This window comes from Corapipo altera, unplaced genomic scaffold (assembly GCF_003945725.1).
Source record: "Corapipo altera isolate COAL_440 unplaced genomic scaffold, ASM394572v1 98, whole genome shotgun sequence".
Classification (NCBI taxonomy): Eukaryota; Metazoa; Chordata; class Aves; order Passeriformes; family Pipridae; genus Corapipo; species Corapipo altera.
In genome coordinates this window covers 2,184,783-2,207,662 of record NW_020884914.1, presented here as the reverse complement: position 1 = coordinate 2,207,662, position 22,880 = coordinate 2,184,783, and the positions used below count along the sequence as shown (strand labels likewise).

General features: G+C 41.8%; 1 protein-coding gene and 1 long non-coding RNA gene across 9 annotated transcripts in view; one reads left to right on the top strand and one right to left on the bottom strand.

Moving 5' to 3' along the window:
* The window catches only part of MRTFB (myocardin related transcription factor B), a 71,670-nt gene that overhangs the window by 32,109 nt on the left and 16,681 nt on the right, over nucleotides 1-22,880 (bottom strand). For 6 of the 7 annotated variants that reach the window (XM_027654851.1, XM_027654856.1, XM_027654852.1 and 3 more), the window contains one exon: nucleotides 19,467-19,640. In XM_027654851.1, coding sequence (XP_027510652.1) covers nucleotides 19,467-19,620 — 154 coding nt within the window. In that variant the 5' untranslated portion in view covers nucleotides 19,621-19,640. Of the gene's footprint in view, nucleotides 1-8,383; nucleotides 8,780-19,466; nucleotides 19,641-22,880 lie in introns of those variants that run through there. The other variant, XM_027654855.1, reaches the window with a different exon arrangement.
* The window catches only part of LOC113952598, a 38,380-nt gene that overhangs the window by 2,552 nt on the left and 12,948 nt on the right, over nucleotides 1-22,880 (top strand). The window lies entirely within an intron of this gene.

Genomic DNA, 22,880 nt, shown 5'->3' with positions numbered 1-22,880 from the left:
TGTTCTTTTTCATTTTCAAGTCAGGGTATGATTTTAACACTTGAACACCAAGAGATTTCAAAATTTCCAAGTGTTTTCTTCAGTCAATAAAATGAACATTAAAGCCTGGATATCTTACTTAATACCTCCTGACAAAACAGGAAAGCATAATCCCTCCTCACAGCAAGAACATCTGGTTATCTGACTCTCAGAGTCAGCACAAGTCTTGTGACTGCACTGGAGGTGTGGATTTTTCACCAGCTGAAAAAACTGAGCACCAGAGGCTGGTGCTCCCACTCTGACAGCTTCCTCCATTGGCAGCCCAGTAGGGAATCTACACTCCAGGAGCCAGGGAACAGAGGTGGTGGTAGAAAAGGGAGAGGTCACCTGTAAACCGAGGCACTTTATCATGCACAGCTGTGCTTCTGTAAAGCAGCAACTTTTATAAAGCCAATGGCTTTTGTTCTCAGCCAGCGAGTCCTGCTCAGGGCACACACGCTGAGCCCTAACGGGGCACAGGATCAAGGACACCCAGAACAAGCAGCTCCTTGATGTCCTGCTGGAGGGCTACGAGGGGCTGAGGGCAGGAAAACTGGCAAACAGACACTTCAGCAGACACATCACGTTCTGTACGAGCCCCTTGGAAAGGCAGGACAGGAAAGGAGTGGCCAGTCACGTCTCACTCGGTGTGAACAGCAGAATGAGTGAAAATAAAGGGTATTATTACATCACCTCCAACAAACAGCTTTTATCAAAGGCGAGCAAGTGATCTCTGTTACAAATCTGTAATGTGTATCCTATGGAAGAGCAGTCTCAAAGTAGTCCTATATCATCACAAGCACTGGAATGTAAAGAGGCCAAAAATAAATTGATAGTTGTCCTACAGGAACAGTGCTATCTATGCTGATTGACAAGCTTTCACCACTGCTTCTTGTCTTGAAAAAACCCAGAACACATGCTGTGCACAGTTCCAGCACTAGTAATTCCACATCTAACACAGTTCATTACTAACCTATTAATTTAAAATCAGATTTTATCTTTTTATAGAAGGTACTATGAAACAGCAAATAGCTGTTGCCATTTCACAATTACAGGGCTGAAGGAGAAGGGCTCCATCACCCAGTTCTTTCAAATGGCAGCAAAAAGAAAAACAGTGCATCCAGATTTTTTTTTATGTTCCGTATGTAATCATCTCATTATTTCTTCCAAAGCTTAAATCCAATGGATATTAGCTATTTAAACCCTTAAACCTGCAAGTAAAAACGGGAAAATGTCATGTCCAACATTCCTGCATACCCCTTTGGAAATTTCCAAGCGGCAGGAACTCCAGAGCCGGCTGCTAGGCTGGCTGCCATGGAAACAGCGCTGGAAATAGGGGCCGTTTCCTTTAAATGAGGAGCTGTTCCACTGAAAGCCTCCATTTCTTCCTGCCAGCTTAAAGCAGCTTTTCTGCAGCCAGAACCTCTGCCCGCTGAGGCTGCAGCGCAGGGAGCGGGTGCTCGCACGGCCCCGGGGCACGGCCGAGAACGGGGGTGGGCTCTGCCATCCCACCCTCTGGAGTCACTGCAAAGCAGGGATTTGGCAGCGGGACCGCAGCACTGGCACACGGGGACGAGCAGCAGGAGGGCAGGGAAGTGGAACAGAGCATTTCATCACACGTAGGTGGGCTCGAGGAGCGCTCTGAGCATCAGCTTTGTATTAGAGCTGCAGCCCAGCCCCACAGGGCAGCACAACTTGAGTATCAAGGACTTTCTGTGCATCCCACAGTGTTACCCCTGCACCCAAACCCCGTCTGCCTGGACTTCAATGGTTACATTTTCTAAACAGCACAGCTCTACACTAAGGTCATTTTCCACAGAGGTTTTCCTTTCTCCTGAGCTGTGATTGTTTCTCCCTCAGCTCTAGATGAGGTGTGGTACTCTAGTAAATTATTAAATGCTTGATTGAGACAAAAATGGTTAATCTTTTCCACTAATATCTGTGAATAAAACAAAAAATGAGTAAATGGAATATGCTGTATAATAAGTAAAAGAAAGAGCAGGTGATAGGCAAGGCACACATTTCAGGAAGGGTATGGAGTGTGGGGGCTTGCACGTGGCACTACATGTTCCACTTGAGCAAAGTCAGAAATTCAGTAATATAATGCTCACTTCATTTATGTGGCATGTCAAAGAAGGAAGGAAGGAGAGGGAAAACCATGAAAGCATTTAGCTACCTGTAATTTGTTGGAAGTGATTCCAAGTAAGTTGTACAGCATTTTAAAGACCAAATGCATTTGAAATTGTGGCACTCATGCCCCATCAGCCTGAAGATGGTGACACAGTATGTTAAACACTCTCCATTTTAAAACGAAAATAATTGATCGCCAATTCATTTTGTAAAAAAAAAATCAGACATCATCTAATCGTGAGTGAATGTGTTATACTGGGTTTAGTCTTCAAAACTGCCATGTATGCCAGGATATAATTTAGAAAAGGAAATATTTTACTTGTTTTACTGGTTTTTATTAAAAAAAAAACCCAAACCACCTTTCATATCTTCATATAACTTTATGTTCTTTTTTCCACTATTTTATATGTGATTTTGCTGCTAAGACTATACCCAAAATAATTAAGGCAAGTGAAACAGCTCTGTTGCAGACTCACTTTAAGCAATTATTCAGTCATACTTTCATTGCAGCTTAGAAATGTTCTGGATAAATGTAAAGTACGTGAGACGAGGCTGCTGAGGGCCATTTCACATCATCTCTTCAGAATTCTGGAGGGAAACCCTGCAGGCCCCTCCAGAGCACTGAAATGACACCACTGGCATTTGGAGCTCTGGTCTGTAATGATGCCGTGTAACCACCTCCAGCAGCAACCCCGACCTCTGAAAGGAGAAAAGGAAAACCTACACGGGAGAGATAGCTAAATGTAAACTTAACACTTCAAACAAACACATCAAGCGTAACAATATCATTAGCTGAGAGGCTGAAATGACTGGGATATAGGACAATCTGTATTGTATCCTATTGCTATGGAACATGTTGCTTAGAAACAAGCCAGAACATACACAACCTCCAAACAAATTACCGGGATGTCTGCTGGGGTGAATACATATATACCCACATATATCTAAAAAGCAAAATCTACACTTTTCCCAATTCTATTTACATCTTTAAAACGAGACAAATTATGGCCACCTTGGGTGAAAAGCCTGAATAAACTAAAGTTTATATTTCCCATTTCTTTAAAATTGCATACTTTTAGTATACAATTTGAGTATACAATAACATTTTCCAAATCTTAAAGTATTCCTCTGCTAAGTACAATCTTCTGATTTTTAATGCAAAAGTTATTCTTTAAAAATAATTTGCATTTCCTCAAATACTCCTATCAGCCAAGAACTGTACTGTCAGTGGACTCATGGAACTTAAGTCACAATTCTACATCTACTATGACTTGCTTTGTGATAATCTGGAGTCTGTTACATCGAATGATGACAGATGATTTCCAGTCAAGCTCCCTCCATTTTCCATGCTATTCCCATGGAATAGACAGCAGAGCCAGCAAACAAAATACAGACCCAAGCAGATTCTCCAACTCAGGTGATTCCCCATCAATTGAAAGCACTGAGGAAGGTGGATCTACACTGAGATGCCTGACTGCAAACCAGGATGGGAGTGAGCACCAGCTCTGTGCCAGCTGTGCTCCAGAGACACCCCCAGAGTCCCAGGGATGCTCAGGGGAGGAGTCCAACTGCACACAGGGATGGCAAAGCTGCTGCATTAACCAGCCCTGGCAGCAGAGAGGCTGAGGCACACACGTGGTGCTGGATGGGAGGGGAAGAAGCCCCCAGCAGAGCAGCAAAGCAGACAGTGGTTTGTTTCATGTGGTTCCATAACTCAGGATGATCTAAGCCAGGATTCCTGAAGAAAGGCCAGTGGTCACTTCCTCCCTCCAGGCCCAGCTGCTCCTGCTGCACCAGCACTGCAGGGCAGTGCTCTGGGCAGGATGAGAAGCAGCACTGTGGAATAAGTGCTCTCCAGTAACACCTGTTCCCTGACCCCTCTCACTCTGGGGCTGCACAGTTACTAATGCCAGCAAGAAAGGAGCTGGCAGGAAGCAGGGCAGGGCTGGCTGAGACTACACCCACTTTTGGCAGCAGCAGACTTAATCCTGACCTTTTATAAAACCCTCAAGAAATCTTGTCATTGCCATAGCAAGTTTTCTTTAAACTCTTGGTTAGCCAAGTATCTTCTAACTGTACACAGATTACACACAATATCAGATGAATCCATCGTGGTCTTGGTTCATCGATGTATTTCAGCTTGTCTTCATTATAATGGTATTACAACATATTTATTGTTTATTGGAGTGCAACACTGAAGAAGAAAATTTTGTGGAATAAGTGGTGCTTTACTTTTAAGACATACAATTATCCCACTGACATTAAAGACACTGCTTATGGTAGATTTTAATACAGCCTCAGAAGATCATGACACTGAACTTACAGTGCCTCCTTTATTAATAAGATGACAGGAATACTTTTTTTCCTCCAGTATTTTTTTCATTATCTATGTCTCAAGAAACATACCTGAATGACTGCCACTGATAAGGGGTCATAAAAACACCTCTAAACACCAGATAATACAACTTAAAAGCTTTTTCTTTATAAAAAAATCAAACCAACCAACCAAAACCAACAAACCAACAGCAGAATCTGTAAGTCTGACATGCCACCACAGGAGAGGTCAAGAGTATCATCAGCATTCACCACACCAGCAATAGCAGGAAGTCTGTTGAATAAACAATTCCCATGCAATATGGATTTGATTGCAAGGGATGAAGGGAAGAAATCCTTCCTGACTACACCTGGTAATCTGTTAACCAGACAGCATGAACACAATTCCAGTGCACACCTGAGAAATCTACTCATTCCACCCTGTATCCTGTTTCCAGCACTTGCCAGTCTCCAGTTCCTCACAAAACAGTAAATTTAAAATGCAAAACAAATCCAGGAAAGAAATTATGTTTCAAGGTGGAAAGAAAATTTCCTTCCTGGTTAGTCTTTTTTTTTCCTTTAAAGTAGTTTGTAGGCAATTAGTGACTTTGAAGCCAAGATCATTACATGAAAAATATGGTGCAAACAAACTGGGATCCAATGTCCTTTTAAATCCCACCTAAGGCAGCACCACACTGATTTGATGCACCAATTTAATACTATGTCTTCATGAGTTCTGCATGGTCTTGCAGGAGCTCATCCCTCTTTATATTAAAGCAATTTAGGGTACAAGGCAAGACTCTCTGCACTGCTCAGTTAAGAATCTTTCCCTCTGCAGCCTGAATTTGTTCCTAGTTCCTCACACAGGCACTGGTGACACTGACTGTGCCCAGTGATGGCCTGACTTCATGGAAGGCTTTTCACTTGACCTTTCCACATGTTTTGGTTCTTACTTGACACTGCTCCAGGACACCACAGGAGGCACAGTCACTGCTTCAGCACCTTCTGCAAAGCTGTTGAGTTATCACTGCCTGGGGGCCTCGGGGCCAAAAACTATTTCTGCTCCTCGCTCACACAAAAGGTGATTCTGATAAAACAGATGAAAGTAAGAACTCTTTCCACAGAACAGCAATATGCAACAATAACATTTAGAAGAAAGTAGAGTAATTAAGAGGATTTCCTCCCGTGCTACAGGATGCTTTAATGTGCATCATTAGCCTAAGCAAAGGAAAAAATTCATCCTTGTAATCTAACCTGCCAGTGCCCTTAATAATAATTTGCTGAAGACACTCCTGGGGTTTTTGTTTCCAGCAAAAGTCTCTTTCCTTGTACAGAAGTAGGAAGTAAAAAACACTCTGCACCCAACAAATCTCTGAAGGTACTCACTGCTGAAATAAGCCCTGTACTATCTCAGGATTTTTAGGTTTATCAAACCTGTGCAAAACTGATTATGAAACAAAGGCACCTTCTGAATTACTGGATCTCTACATACTTCACTTGGGTTTGCCAATAGAATTACATTTTTAATTTTTGCAGGTTTAACCATTTCCATGTGGTATTTTTAAGTATTTTTGTGTGTTAACAAAAAAAAACATTTGATGATTCAGGTGGCAAAACCAGCCACATCATTTGAACTAAAGGAGGAAAGAGGAGGAGGGAAAAAAACTGAGACAGAATGGCACAAGTTAATTTAGAATATACTCTTCTGTAAAATAAGTAATCTGTAATTTTTTTAAGTAAAATGTCATCTGCAGTATTATTTAAACAGGATTAAATTAACAACTGCAATTGAATTTTTAAAAGTCTATAAAATACCTGAACTACATATTTCGTAACACTATAAAGTGAAAAGGTGAAGCTCTGTTTTAGTCTCTCTAGATGCAAATCAAGCAGATTTGGAATGTTTTCAATAATTCATTCTACATACTACAAGAAAGAAAATGCTTGTTTTTCTAAGCTTTAGAAGGAGGGAAGGCTGGAAGAGGAGATCCTGTAGTCAATCAAACTCTCAAAAAGAGGTTCATTATTTTAATCATTATGTTGCCAAACTTCAGGGAGATAAAAGGATGAGCAACATTCACCGGGGGAAAGTGAAAATGGAGAGCAGGTACTAAAACAGAGAAAAGGAAGCAAAGAGAGTGACTGTGGAAAACAGTTATATCTCCTTTTATGCACTGAACAATTTAAGCTCTAAAATATTCATTAATTTAGACTGGAAGAGTGTCCCATAATTGCAGGGTTTTCACTACTCTGACAGACCATCATTATTGTAATGTACATCTTTTCATCCACTTTCTACATAACTGACGTGCTCAAAGATGACTGAAGATCATTATTACCGTGGTTACTCATTAGCCCACCTACACTATCCACATATTAGTTTTTTCCATGTTTTTCTCCCCTTTATTTCTCAGTAGCTCAGCTTGGATAGGTTTTGGTTTGTCCCCATCAGTCCCCTCACTCCTCTGTCCCTCTCAGCTCCCTCGCTCTGTTCTTCCTTGCTGTTGCCCCCAGAGCCTCAGAGGCAGCAGCAGCTTTACCTGGGCCTGGTTGGAGTTGCAAGGCAAAAACACCATGAAAAAGCAGCCACTGGTGGCCCTTTCTTTCAACCCCTGTCTTCCAGTCAGTACTTTCCTGCTGCAAAGGAAGCAGAACTGCTCTGCTCTGAGCCACTGCCACAGGCAGCAACACTCAACTTCTTATCTTTCTATCAATAACAGACCTTTGGTGTCAGTACATTACATAAACCCAGCATTTTCTCTAGCTCCAACTTCGAGCTAACTAATGGGGTTTTTAAACTCAACTGTCAGTACTGAATTTAATAATGAATATGAGCTATCTTCTTGCTACTGCAAACATTATTAAGGTACAAATTTAAAAATAAATGAACAAAACCCCAAAACAAACCCAGCATTTAAATTCTGAGAAAGGCATGATCTCATGCAGCAGTCTTGCCACCACACCAAGGATGAAATCTCTGAATCACCAAACAATCCTGAGGTATCTGGAGGAAAAGCCAAGGCAGAGTGCTAAAAGCAAAGCAGGGATTTTGTCTACTCCACATCCAGTGTGTGTGTGGTTGAGAAGCTGGAGGCTGAGCCCAGAGCTGCAGGAACCCAGTGTGTAACTCACACCAGTCCCCAGCCTGCTCTGGGCAGGGCTGGCAGAGGTCTCCTCCTTCTCCCCCTTCACCCAGGCCAGCTGGAAGAAACCCCCATTTCCCTGTCTCAGCAGCATTAACAAATCTGCCTAACAAATACCACTTACAATGAATCTCAAACACTACTATTTGTCGGCTCTAAATAATGCTCCAAATATTCTCAGACTATTGCTATTTTACAAAGTAATGCCTGTGCATTGTATCAATTTAATGGCCAGTCTAAATCCAATCACTTAAGATGATATAATCTGGCTTGAAAACCACGCATTTCAAAAGCAGAGTCAAATCTAATTCAAAGTGTGAGGGGAGAAGGGAATTCCAAAGAAAGACAGGAGCTGAGAAAAGCACTGTTGAAAATGAGGTAGTAATATGTCTGATACTAAAGGTTTATGGGGTTTTCTTTTGACATGTCATATTTAATGGCATTTGTTTCAATTGTGGCATTTTGAAGCATTTTGAGCAATATTTACAGGACAATTTCAGAGTACTTCATTAATTCAGCACTAAATGATACTCTGAAAAGTATCTTACTTAATCTCTCATTTTTCTTCATACCACATTTCTATCGAGTATCATCATTGTTATCTTAATAGTCTCAGGTAAAATTTAAATGTAGCTTTTAGATTTATTTTTTTTTTTAGAGGGAAAACAGTACCTCACTTCACGTACAAAAATTCTGCCTGACCTAGAGCATCACAACCACACATGCTGGATCTGCCCAGGAGTTCTGCATTCTGTGTCCCCAACCAGCAAGTGACTGACCTTCCTTGAGGGTTTTCTGGCTGTTCACCTCAAGGCATTCCTTCTCCTTCAGTGGCTTAAGATCTCCTGCGGATAAAATCTCGGAAAAGCCCTGCTGCTGTTTCTTGGAGCTATCGATCATGATGAGAATCCTTCAGAATGGCAACATCCAACACAGGAAAAAAAATATGCCTTTGTGGCCAGGCGGTCCGTGCTGTCCCAAGCAGCGCTCCCAGTCCCGTGCCTATGGAAGGGGCTCTCCCGCCGCGGTGCAGCCCAGCGCAGCCTCCATCCTTCCCTCTCCCTTTCCCTTTCCAGGCTGCCCCCGCTCGCTGCCGGCTCTGGAGCTGAACTCACACAGCAGGCACGGAGCATGTGAAGCACAACTCCCAAATCCCACCTCTCTTCCCAGACAACCACTCCCCCTTTTCCTTCGGTTCCGCTCGCTGCCCCTGCACATTCGTGTTCCACCGTGCAGCTCGGTGGTCAATCATCTGACAAAGAATGACTCAAGCGGTTAAAAATAAATCCAGCAGTTGCTGAAGGAGCAGCATTCGCTGCTGCCCAAGACAAACTGCTGCTGAGGACTCTCTCCCTTTCCCCTTCCCTCTCCCTTCCCCCTCTCCCGCCGCAGGCAGCAGCAATCCTTCATCCCTGCCCGCCCAGCACAGTCGCTGCTCATTGAGTTTCACCAGGAACCAAAGCTGCGCGCTGGCATTTGGAAAAGTTATGGGAAGGAACCCTCCCACCCATCCCAGCCCCACGTCTTGTTTCAGAGACATTTATCTAGCAGAGGTAACTGGGAAAACCAGGGATTATTTCCATGCCTTTCCTTACAGTGTGAGAGATTCTGTTCCTTGCTGTAAATACCTAAACCCCAAGTACTTTATTACTTTCCTCTTTGCATTAGTTACACATCTCATTATTCCCAGCAGTTTGGGGAGTATTTCCTCTCACAGCTTCTGATCTGCCATTCTCTCCAGCATATCCCATTTATCTTACATGAGTCATCAACTTCAGTGTCAACCTGGAAGATTTCAGGGAAATGGATCCCCTCTAATTATCTGGCACTGGCCAAGAGGGAACTGCAAACGAGTTTGCATTTAATTTCATGTACTTAGAGAAAATAAGCTGTACATAATGTTAAGTAGTCACTACATGTCAACAAGTAACTCCAGCAGGTGTATTTTACTTCCAGCCTAAAAACACCATCACTGCACGTATTTTTCACACCCCCACTTCATATTTTAAATCTTTCAGCCAGAAATTATAAAGGACACATCCCATCAGAAAAACTGTTTCACTTGCATAGAATCAGATTTGAACAGATCTACACACAATTACAAACCCCCAACAGAGAATTTTTAGAAGTGGAAACTAGAAAGAAAACCATTTTTTGCCTCTGTGGATCTTTGTACACAACAATCACTGAGCACTGACTCTTCACCTTGACGGTCACTCCCGGGCAAGCAACTGATACCACGGGGTGTGAAGCTGCCTGACACAGCCAGCAGGGTTTGGAAGCCTCTCCCTGTTTTCCTACTGCTGGAGAAGGGAGACCTAGATCTGCTCAGAGGAGGCGTGAGCTCAGCAGGCTTTATCAATTTCTTGACATGCAAGGAGCTGACAATACAGGCAAGAGGAAAACTTTGCAGCATGAATGATTTGAGGTCACTCTCCCAGCCTGAAGATTTGTTGTCTGCATATCATTTATATAAAAATTATCAGCTCAAATTAGGTTTGGCTTAAATATCAACTACAGGCTGTTCCAGTACCATTGCTTTTGCAGTGATTTTTACTGAACAGAGGAAAAAATACTGTGGAAGAAGTCCATAAATCAAATGCACTCCCTCACTGCCTGCAGCTGAACACTTACTGTGCATAAGAAACGAAATTACTGGTGAGAAACTCCACACACTCAGAAAATAAAAACTCAGACTAACAGAATACAAACACACACTGCTTAGAAAACCCCCATTAAAATCTGATGCAGACAATGAACAGAATCTCACACAGGTATGGATGTACCACATTACTCCACATTTTTCTTATACCCAGAGAGAAGTTACCTGTTTGGATGGATGAACTATATTCTAACAGTGTAGCAATATATAACAGCAGAAATTGTTTTATGGGAAGGGTACAGTGCACTTCACACACCTACTGAAAAACTGGTACTTTGGTCTGAACTGATTTCACAATGATTCAGAAAACAGAGTATTTTGACATTTAAAAAATTCAATGTACTAATGAGGAAGTGTGGGAAGAACCCAAAGAGTCAAATGTATTTCCAAAGGTAGTGCTATCTTTTCCTATCTGTTTATAGTGCTTTATATAATTGAGAGTGTCCAATGCTCAAGTGAGAGCTGATACACAGGCACAGCACTTGGGGAGGAGCAGTTCAAGCCTTCATGAACGTTTCTCTTGCTCAGAAAGATGAGCTTTAGCAGCAGGGAGTTCCTGCTATCCAATTCCTCCCCCTTTTCCAGGGAGCCCATCCCACAGCAGATGAATGTGCTTATGCTTCAGCCACTTGGAGTTATGCCTAATATTTTGCTTCAAGTTCACCTCCTAGTTCAATACAAGCTTAACATACAGATGAATATTTTAAAAGACCTTTAAGAAGTCTGGTCAAAATCTCACCAGTAATTTGCAAAGAACTTTACTGAGAAAGGTAGGAATCACAGAATTTATGGAAAATAAGAATGCAGAAGTTCTTGTCCAGACTAGGAGAGAGGAATGGTCAAAATGACACTGTGTATTTTTCATGTAACCACATACTGCAATTGCCAATAAATGCTATAGAATATTGACTAGTTGGGTGGGGGCAGACAGAACAAATTAAGAGGAAGAAAAGATACCTTGGAAGAAGAAAATGGTTTTGGTTCAGATTCAGTTATACTGTGAATATTGAGAATATCTACATATTGTGCTCAGGGAAAGGTTTCTCTTAAATCCCTGCATGAAGAAGAACATTTATCCCACACATAATGAAAAAACCCACTCCTATTCCAACAATCTCTTGTTTTCCCAGCAGTCCTGAATATACACTAATCCAAGCTCAACTGATAATTTGGATATACTGGTTACTTGAGTGACCAACAGTATAGTTCTACTATTTTAGTGATATGGCTTCAAAGAAAAACAAATCACCAGGTCTCAACATCTGTTAGAAAAGCCCCAAATTCTGAGACAGTTTCACAGGCACCTGGGGGCATCTCCCAACTGCTGCTCCTCAGCTGTACCTGCAGCACTGCAACGTGGGAAAAGTGCATGTCCCTACCCCTGACTTCCTCAGCATTCCTAAGGACTGGACTGGAAGGCACAGAAACCCTGTTCACATGTTCAAGTACCAAATTCACGTGCTAAATACCAACACCCAGCTGTTCAGAGTGTCAGCAGCAGGTCCCCCCAGTGAACTGAGTTTGGAACTCCCCTGGAAGGGTTCCCTTGTTCTTCCCTGTGCCTGCTGCAGCCCCACACCTCCTGCTCACACTGACTGATGCACGCTCAGATCTCAGAGTCATTTTTTAAGCTCTTACAAAAGAGCAGGAGCCCTGTCATCAGCCACCCCCACACACTGATACATTAAACACACTTCCTATGTTTGGGCAGTATCTTTGGCCTTGAAGGTCACTGTTTTGACAGATAAACTGCTTTGTACTGCAGTTACTCTGGCTGTTGGTTTTAAAGGAGGCCGATTCCACATTTATCTTACACGAAATGGTGAAAGACTTCACAGGTGGAAACTTCCTACTTTTCTATCCAAATTACTCATTTTGGCCTACAGCAAAAAATCCTCTAGAATAAGTATTAGGGAAACAATAGCAACTTGTTTGTTCTTTGACTACTCTTTATTTTAGCAGTAATATAGTTAATAGAACACAACCCGTGAAATATGAAATATAAAACAGGTCCAAAAAAAGCTTGGGGATCTTTCAACTCCGCTCAAGTCTGAAATGCTTTTGTGTTCACTTTCTTAAGGGCAGGTGGAATTTGTATTTTCATTTGAAATCAGTGGCATTGTTAAAAAACAGCCAAAATCCCTTTAAAATTGTAAAATTTTCATCTTCTCTTTCTGCTGCTGACTGTATTTACATAGAGAAGGTTTTGTAATAAAGAGAACTACTCATTTGCAAAGTAAACACTGGACATAAAGCCTCTGATTTGAACATATACCTGTTTCAAAAGAGCTGCTTTTATCAGTACAAATAGCAAAATGGTTCTGAGGATCATACAGAAACCTATAGTGAGCCAGAAACAAAACTGTGGCTGAAAGACCAGTTTCTATCAAACCACAAAACATTTCTTTCAGTTAAAAGAAAAATCTCAAGTTGTGCATGTTGTATTTTTCAACTACAGGTTTAAACCAATTACAAACAACCTCAGTGTATCAAAACCAGACACTGAAGTAACAATATACAACAAGCTTTATATTCCTATGCAAGTTAAATCTGTTAGAATTTGCATCACCTTCAGATGCAAGTACCTCTCATTTGAATTTCAGTTTATTTAACTTGTATATATTGTATACAAGCGGGTGAAAGGCAGAAAAAGGGCCTCAGAATGGAACATCCCTGTCAGCTCCATAAAGCAGGATCCAGTAACTGCACTGTATTGCAGTTTTTCATAAACCTCTGCTTTTCATCTAAGGTCATCACTGTTTGTTGCTCCCATTCTTCTCCAACACAGACTTAAGTGTTCTGCAAATCTTCAGCTTATGGGAAAAGTGTCATTTAAAAAGTGAAGTGTCTAACAGACTTTCAGCAAACCCCCAAAGTCCAGGAGGAAAAAACGCAGCAGCATCTTCCCCTTGCCGGTGCCTGTGTGCCCTGAGAACAGCCCCGTTATCTCCGCCAGTATCGGCGCTGTGCTGAGTGAGATCACTGGGAGCCACTTCCCAGCCTCATTAAACATGAAGTAACTAAGCAACAACTGCTTTAACAGTACATTCCAACTCTTCTCATCATATGGAGCTCATTGCCTTGCAATCCCATTAAAAAGAAAAACAAAACCAAACAGAATCCCCTTAGGGATTTAAACTCTTTCACTACCACAGTAACATTTTACAGTGGGAATAAAAGCTTAATTACTCAAATACCTCTTTCACCTTGGCTTTACCTACACCGTGATGGAGTCCTTGGTCCTTTATACTGTGTTAGGATAATCTAGTCCTTGATCATGGTGTAGGTTTCTTCACATGGGAAAATAGTGCACTGACTACACAAACTAAAATATTGATTATTATATTATATACATTCATTATTATTATTTATTCTATTAATTCTTTAAACAGTGAGACTGTTACCTCAAATTGTTAACTCAAGGGGTTTTGTTCTGCCTATATTCTCCCCCATTATTGTAACAGAGACCCAAACAACCCAAATTATGGTCATCATCTACCTCAGTCACTCTTCCCAGAAAAATTCCAAACACTTATAGTGATGTCAAATTTATAAGTCTGCATGTTCTACTTCTCCCACTAAAACCCACACAAATTCCTTTTAGGGGAGGACATATGTTGGCAGAGCTCACTCCTTAAATGAAAGCCACCTTCCATTTGGTCTCGCACATATACACATCTAAATTAATAAGGATTTTTAAAGTGTATATATAAAATGCATTAAAATATGTATTTTATATATGTTTTACTATACCTATATACATTTAACTGCACACATATAAATTCTTTAAAGGGCAGTATTTAGTCATCCACCATGATTTGCAAAAGGTGCATATAAAAGTACTCACACCATTTACCAGTTGTGTTTCCATTGTGTTACCTTCTTGTAGTGGCTCCATCACAAGCTGACACTTCAACAATAACATTTGCAAGGACAACTTAGTTCTAACAATTTGAAACAATTATACAGTGGAATTTAAAAATTAACATTCTTTTCTAGCTATGCATTTAGTTATGCACAAGGAATTTCAAGGAAAAAAGGTCAGAATCAGACATTTTGATCAAGTGATCTCTTTAAAGGAAAACATACTTTCTGTATCTCCTGTAATCACTCAAACGCCAAGCTCTCAAACAGGATCTTTTCATATATACCAGATGCCTTAAATTGAGTCTGTCACAGGTCATGTCTCCCATGTTAATCTCTTCACAATAAGCAGATAATTAAAAAAATAATATCTATAAATCAAACTAAAATGATGGAATGTTTGTTTAGAAGTTTACCAAATGGAATGACCCTGCTGGAATTCTTTCATGTAGCCTGTGAAAATGTCAGAATATATTCCATTTAAGAGGTCACAGTCCCTAGAGATCTCTGAGTTTTGGCTTGTATGTCTTTTCACATGCTTTAATATTTGAAAATTGTTCCTTGTAGACACTGACTGATGCCCTGGGAATGCTAGGATTGTGGGAACTGGCAGTACCAATGACAAAGACAGGCTTACTGGGAAATCAGTACCTACTCCGTTTGCACTCTCATCTCCTATAGGACAGGACAACATTCACATTTACAGGAGACCAAAAGAGTCCACACATTAAAACACATTTGTTTTTCCTACAGATACCCAAAACCAAACTTCCCAAAAAACCCACAAAACACAGAGACAAATATATATTAATTGTAATATACTGTGTGTTCTTACAAAGGATTTTTTAGTAGACTACTTGCATTGGACATTTCAAGGACTATTAAAACCTTGAAGCAGGTTGAAAGCAAGAGGTTGGAAGCAACCTCTTGACATCACCTGGCCCAACCCCTGCTGGAGCAGGGTCAGCTGGACAGGCTGCTCGGGACACTGCCCTGTCAAGATTTTTTACATCTCCATGGATGGAGATTCCACAACCTCCTTGGGCAACCATTCTACACACACACATTATTTATACACTACACTATATATAGGCACACACAGTTCTATTGTAAACTTATATAAGTTGTGTACTTCTCTATCTAGATAGGTCTTTCAGAATATACTTACACTGAGGTTTGGTTTTGTTGGGTTTTTTTGGCTGGTTTGCTGTACTTGGGGGGTGGTGTAGTTAATCAAAATATCTGTGTGCTGCTTCCCAGCTCTCACTGCTTTCAGCTTAGTGACTATGAAACTGCTGAATTTAAGATGACATTTCCAATTATCATCTGTGCCAATCTACTACTTTAATCAGAACTAAGTTTTCCATTTGTTGTTCTCTAGTCTTCCCACTCTAGCCATCTTTTCTACAGTCCCTCTCCCAGCTCTCTCAAGAAAATAAATTCTAAGCACAGTAACCTACCTTTGTATCATTATGAGAGGAAAAAAACACACCTTATAGCTGATCTTAAAGAAGAGGAGAAAAACCTGTCCTGCACGGATGCAAGGAGAATGTCCCAAATCCCACTTGATTCCCTAATATCAAACTTGCAGTTCAAATCTACTAACTGCACAGAGGATTAAGAATTTGTCCAGAAGCCATAAAACTATGCCAAGAATGCATATTAACAGTGCTACATACTGAGGGAGCGGAAGATAAGAGATAACAGGCAAACTAATATACCAGGACTCTTTTAGATGCCAGAAAAATTCCCTTGGATCATCAAATTTATTTAAGTACTATCATTAGGTTAAGTGTGATGTGGATCTCATTCAGTTATTTTAAGAACTGTCTTGTCTCCCAGCTGACTCGACTGGTCCCTCGGGAGGACCCAATATACACCATGTGGAGTATTTGTTTTTATTTTGGTTTGTGATGGGTTTTTTTGGTGTCTGTGTTCCATCTTCCCCTGAATTCTCTACAGTTCCCCACAAGCTCTCGGGCTCCACAGGAAGCTGCCACTCTCCTCTGACCTTCAGTGCCTCAGGGTCTCTGTGCAGGGGTGTCCCTGTTATTATGCAGCCAGAGGAACTTTCTTTGGGATAACTTCTAATCGAGACTTTACCAGTCTTGTTTTTACTTTAAGGCATTCATTGTCCCAAGGCTTTTTTCCCCAACAAAATATCCAGGAAGACTCTTGGCTCTCTTATTGATTAGCTCAATTCTGCTGTAATTAGCTCAATTATAGCAGCTGCCAGCCACCAGTGAGCCATGGGAGGCTCAGCACCCCCTTCTCCACCCTCCTCCACTACAAGATACACAATCCCACACAGGACCAGAAGGCAATCCCAGACCTGCTCTGGTTCTGAGTCTGGAGAAGCAGACCCTTCTCAGTTGCCACTGCCTGGAACAACAGGGTTTCTCCACACCAGGCAGAGGACAGAGAACAGGCACAGTCACCACGTGAGAAGGTTTACAGCCAAGATGCAGAGCTGCAGCCATCCCCAGAGTGCTGTAGGTCAGTCAGGACCTGGGAGGAGCCAGCCTGTTACCTGCCCAGTACAGCAATATAACCAGGCTCCCATCCAGGGATGACAACTGCACAGGAGCAGCTCACAGGTCTCTCTTTCAGAAACTAGTAGCCACTGCCACAAGGAGATCCTGGCACAGTGAGACAGTCAAGGAAGCCACCAGAGAGCCAAGAGAGGTTGCTGTAAAACACAAGCTAAGACCTTTCCATTTTACAGGTACCTTGAAATAACAAAATAACCCAGACCTTCACACCTCCCTCTACCAGCCAAAGTGGCACGCTCACCAATTCTGCAAAGGTACTAACTCAACATGCAAAAACCTTTGCTCATGCACTGCTTCCTTTTTTTGATGGTATCTCCATGTGCAATCTCTTTCCATCCTTTGGCTCTGACACAGAAGGTTGGAAAGCTGCAGGCAGCATCATTCCCATCCACCCTCCTGCTGTCAGCAGCAGACAGCGGATCCTTCCCTCCCTTGCCACCTCCTGGCTCTCAGACAGAAGCTCGTGAAGCTGTGGCACAGTGTGTGGGCAGCACATTGTTCTGACTGGTACTTCAGCTGTGCCACACTGCCTGCCACTCTTGGCACTCTTCCTCCACTGCAGCCCAACCCAGCAACACTCAGTCACCAGTTTTCTCCCTCGTGCTCCCAAAGAGCCTCATCTGTGTCACTCTTCTCCTCCCCCAAGCTGTCCTTCCTAAGGACACAGCACATACAGTCCACAACCCAGCATCCTCCAGGCAGGGATGCAAATGGGAGCCTGTTTCCCAAATTCCCTTTCTGTGAGCACCCCAACTGCTCACATGACAGACGGGGACTGTACACCCATGGCTGTCATGAGACTGCCAGAATCACAGACACATCTCTGTGTCCACGCAGGAGGTGACAACTGTGAAAAGCAGAACCCACAAAATGGTAACTTTTGCTGCTTTTCAGCAAGTGGAATAAGAGTTGGGCTCCAGAAAACAGGCAAGACAAAATGCTGCAATACACAGGGCACAGGGTTGCACTGCATGTGTTGCCTAATTATCCAGGAAGATGCAGACTAATGAGAAACTGAAATTAGTTTCTTTACTAAGCCAGTATTGCCCACAGCCATTAACTTGAAACCACCTCAAATGAAAAAGAACCTTAAAATTGTGACAGTTCAGAAGACCAACATACAATATCCACCACCAAAATCATCCATTTGTCTTTATTCAGGGAGTAAACACCTCATGTAATAAATGACTGGAAAAGCTTAAGACCTTAATGCACTCCAACTGTTTTGTTGTTGATCTTCTGCTGGAAGTTAAAACCTCTTCAACAGAGTTGGCACAGCATGTAAGTGTTCCTTTGTGAACTCGAGGGGCATCAGTTCCAGTGGAGCTTCAGCTCAACCGTGAGAATCTGCACCAGACCCACCAGCTCTGCTCCCCTGGACTCTCACAGCTCCTCTGCTCTGTGACTGGGATCTCTGGGGGCACAGGGCAGGGAACAGGAGCACAGTGTACAAAAGGAGAAGGGAGTGTCATCTCTGGTGACTCTTGGCTCACCAGGCACACACCTGCCACTTCACCACACTTCTGTTACCCTCCATGCTAAACAAAACCAAAGCACAAGCCTCCCACCCTTCCAGTGTCATTGGAAAAGCTGGAAACACAGTTTCTCTACTAACTTGTGCAAGTCAGCTTAACAACACTGTGCAGAGTAACACTGGAATTGCTCAGCCTGCTGCTGGAATACTGCCAAAAGACTCACTCCAGTAAACAAAAGGTTTAAAGGATCACTACCAAAGCTCCCAGTAAGCACAATGCTTCCTGCACAAAAATATCCAACCAAAAAACCCCCTTTTTATTAAGTGTATTTCTGGGTACTGAAATCTCTTATGCTCATAGAATTTATAAAATAGCGACATGATAAAATACTCCTGCAGAAATCCAGTTTTTCGTAAAAAGTAAAAACAAAGAGTAATTATTAAAGGTACTTTTAATATGAAACCATCACATTCAAATTTTGCTTTTATACGAAATTTCTTCTGACTTCCACAAAAAAAAAATTACTTTTAACCAAATCAGCCAAAATCCCTTAATCAGCTGAGCGACAGTTTGGCTGCTCTGGAGGTTTGACTTATTTAAACTCAACACATGATATATGACACAGATACCCCTGTTATCCATTGTGGTTTTACAGGCAATTAGGAAAAAAGAAGTTTTCCAGAGGTATATCTACACACACACATATATATAATTCTAAATATAAAATTATATATGATCATATTATAATATTATAATTATAAAATAAATAAACAGAAATTAAATAAATTAATAATAAATAAATTAATAACCCGAGAACCCACCCCAGGACCCTCAAAACCCATCCAGTACTCCACAAGCTGCAAGGACTCCCCCTAAAGCCAGAGGGACCCCACAAATCCCCACCAGGGACCCCCTCAAAGTCCTCTGTCCTGCACCAGCTCCTGGGGGGCATCTGGGGGGGCTTTGAGACCCTCCCCCCCGGACCCTCCAAAATGCATCCAGGGACCCCAAAATCCATCTGGGACCCCAAAAAAACTACCCTGAGGCCTTTAAACTCCCCCTGGACCCCCAAAACCCACCCAGGACCCCAAACACATAAAATTTTATATATATTATGTTTGGGGTTTGTTTTCAGCATATAATATTGAACCGAGCTTTGTGGGATACAACGTGAAGCATCAGTTCTGTATTACTTTTGCAGAAAAAACCCCGTTTCTGGATAATGGTCTTGTTTTGTCTGACAGTGCCCCAGGTGACCCCAACCCTTCCCGAGCAGCTGTGGCCACAGCAGCTGGGGCTCTGCACTCACCATTCTTGCGCTCGGTGAGGGGGGGCAGGCACTGGCTGGGCTGCAGCGACAGCTCCCGGAACTCGTGCGCCACGGCCTCGCTGTGCGGGCTGGGGGCCAGCCGGGGAGGGGGCCCCGAGTCCTCCTCGGCATCCACGGGCCCCAGGTGATCCATGCTGGGCAATGCTCTGCACTCTGGGAAAACAAGGGCACTCTTAATCACACTGCACTTGAGTAACAAACGTAAATCACATTGGTGCGTTTTTCGGTTCGGGTTTGGGATTTGGTCGCTGCCTTCGCACACAAAATTCAACCTTAGAATTATAGGGACGTTATTTACTGATTCTCCACAGATACTACGGGTTTGCAAAAACAGAGTTAAGCAAAGTATTGACAGGCAACTGAACAGTGGCCTGGTTCTGAGGAGCAGGCCAGTGTCCCTGCTCACCTGACACAGCAACTCCACTGTGGACACCCAGGATCTCCTGTGCCCAACCCTGTGACACAGCCCCCTTATCAGCACAACATCCCTTTTTTCAGTAACTTATACCAGAGAATGCTGAATTAATATATGATAACATACAAATGGCTTTGAGTACTTTGAAGCACTGCACAACTTTCCTTTGTACCCAAAATCAACTTCAGTATTAATCCAGGACTTCACACTGCCTCAGGACTACATTAGAACTAATTGCTCCTCCATCTCTCCAGCAGGGAAGACTTTTAGGCATGAATGTTTTACAATGAATTTTACTGCACACTAGCTACTCATTGTAGAATACAGAGTGGAATAAACCCCCCCATTTATTATTTCTTTCCTTCCTGTCATTAATGTGGTACTTAATCTACAGTGAGGACAGACAGAACTATGAATTACTGGTGCAGGCTTTTAATAGTTCACAGAACTATCAAGTCATAAAAATTTCAATCAATCAATATGGACTTCAGTGAAGTCTAGCCCTGGATTCTTGGAAACTGGAACAATATTACCAATTCAAGAAGATTCATAAAAATGAAGAAATATTATCGTTAGACTGTTTGTTAATTTTTAATTCTTTTGCATAAGAAACACTACTGCTTGCCCATACTCAGCCTTCCATTTCAAACTTCAAGTATGCTGCACAGAAATACCACACGTGTTGGGGGGTGTATTCCAAGGTTTTTAAAATGTAGTTTCAATGACCAGACTCAAAATATTTCAACTGTTACATATTCTAAAAAAATAGAGATGACAAAAAATTATCATGAGCACCAAAGAATGGCCTACACTAGAAAAAGAGGTAGAGGATCGTGTTCTGAAAGTGTCAATTGAAAAATAAGAAATATAAGCAAGTACTGCTTGATATATACACCTCAGCAGAACAATTATGATGGTTAAATGCATATTTTTCATTATTTTCCCAAGTTACCAATTGGTGCTTTCACATTAAATGAAGACACATTAACTTACTCTTATGCAAGATTTTTTTCTTTGTTCTTAGCTTTCAGAAGCACAATTCACCCAGCTCTCACTCGATTTCCTGACATTACGCTCTCCTCAAACTCCCACTCACTCATACAAATTAAGTACATTATTAACTAAGCAAGTTTCTTCAGAGCAGAATTTAAGAGAAAATTTAGCTGCTTATCTGCTCATATTCACAGCATTTGATCCACAATTTATTAGCTATAAGTTGCCTTGGAGTCAGTTCTCAAAGAGATTAAGCCACATGAGCTGTATTCGTGCTTTCAAATCCATGTGAAATTCATAGAAACACCTTCTTGCACTGAAGGTTTAACACTCGTTATGCTGCACGTTAGCCTTGATTAATTATTTTCCCCATGACAGATAACGAAATATCATGCTTTAAATTAAACCAGCTTAACTCTGATCACTTTACAACACACTGCTGGACTAGTTACACATCCACTTCTTAAGGTTTCTTTGAGGAATGTACGTAAATGTGGGTTTATTGTCCAGATTCCCCTCAGAAGAGGGCATGCAATGCAATGGGATTGATTGCAGCACTGCAGCACAATTCAAAACAAGCCTGACTTCCCACATAAAATGAGCCTGATCTGTGGCTTGAACATGAGTAAATCAGGCTCAGAGGGACCTTCTGGAGGTCACTTAGTCCATCCTCCAGTCCCGTGGAGTTACCCCCTGCTCAGGAACTCATCCTGTCAGGGGCTGAAACCTCCACAGCAGGTGATTTCACCCCCCTGGGGAGCCTGGCTGGGAATTCCCTGCCCACCCCTCCACACAGAACTGCTCTTCTGCTCAGGGGACTCCCAAGTCCCAGTTTTCACTGTGGTTTCACACAGTACATGAACTTCATCATTAGGAAAGCTCTAAAGCCAAAGTTCTCCAATGCAGAACTCTAACCCTAATTTCAGAGTTTCTAGTTCACAGTAAAGTCTCGGATATTGCAATTACCTTCTCCTGTTAAAAATCCAGATATTTTCCCAAGTGATCCTTTAACAGTAGAACAACCCTCCTGCTATGACTGGAACCCTATTGCAGTGTTGCTACATAATCTTAGAATGAAAGATGCTCTAGAATTCCCAGAAAGCCTAAATCCCTCAAATTCCTCAGTCAGATCTCAAATCACATTTTGCTCTCATTCTTTTCGTTATTGCTGATGAACTGCTACTGTATCAAACTACGGAAATATTTCTGAGCTTAGAACAACAAATTCTCTTGACCTTCCCCCAAAAAAGAAAACACACCTCCACACAACATTTATAAGGGCTTTTTGTAGCAGGGAAAAAATGTCTGTAAAGCAGTATCCTTACAGCTCCTTACTGAATCAATGATCAGAACATCTAAAAAATATTATGAAGATGATACATTGAAGACTTGCAATAATAAAATATAAATAATTAATTTGATGCTTTCTCTTGGTCAATTAGACTCTAAAGAAGAATTCAGCTCTTCAGCTTTCTGAAGAGAACTCCTAAACTTGGCATCCATGAAATTACTAGTTTGTCTTAGGCATAAGGTTTTCCTTATTGATTGACAAAGTAATTGGGAAACTTGAAAACCATTTTGCTAAATAACTTTTCAAACAAAGAAACAGACAAAGAAATAGGGAGGAAACGAGCCATGTCTCTGTCAACAACATCTTTTTACACTGCTGCACTGCCACACTACTGCTTTTCAGCACGTTCATTTTAGCTGCTCAGGAAGATGAGTACAATGGCTTTTTCATCAAGTGGGTGCTACGAGCAGCAGTATTTACTCCACATGAAATGAGTCTCAAGATATGCAGAACATCTCCCATTCTTTTCAGTCTTCCAAAGCCATATTCCATTCTGGCATTTCCAATGTAACTGATTGTTTGGACATCAGCAGTACAAAGACAAAACCCAGTAGTAGAAAACATTAGTCCACCTTGTTTAAAATCAACCCTTGCACAATAAAGACTTCATCCAGTAACCATGTGCAAAAGTGAG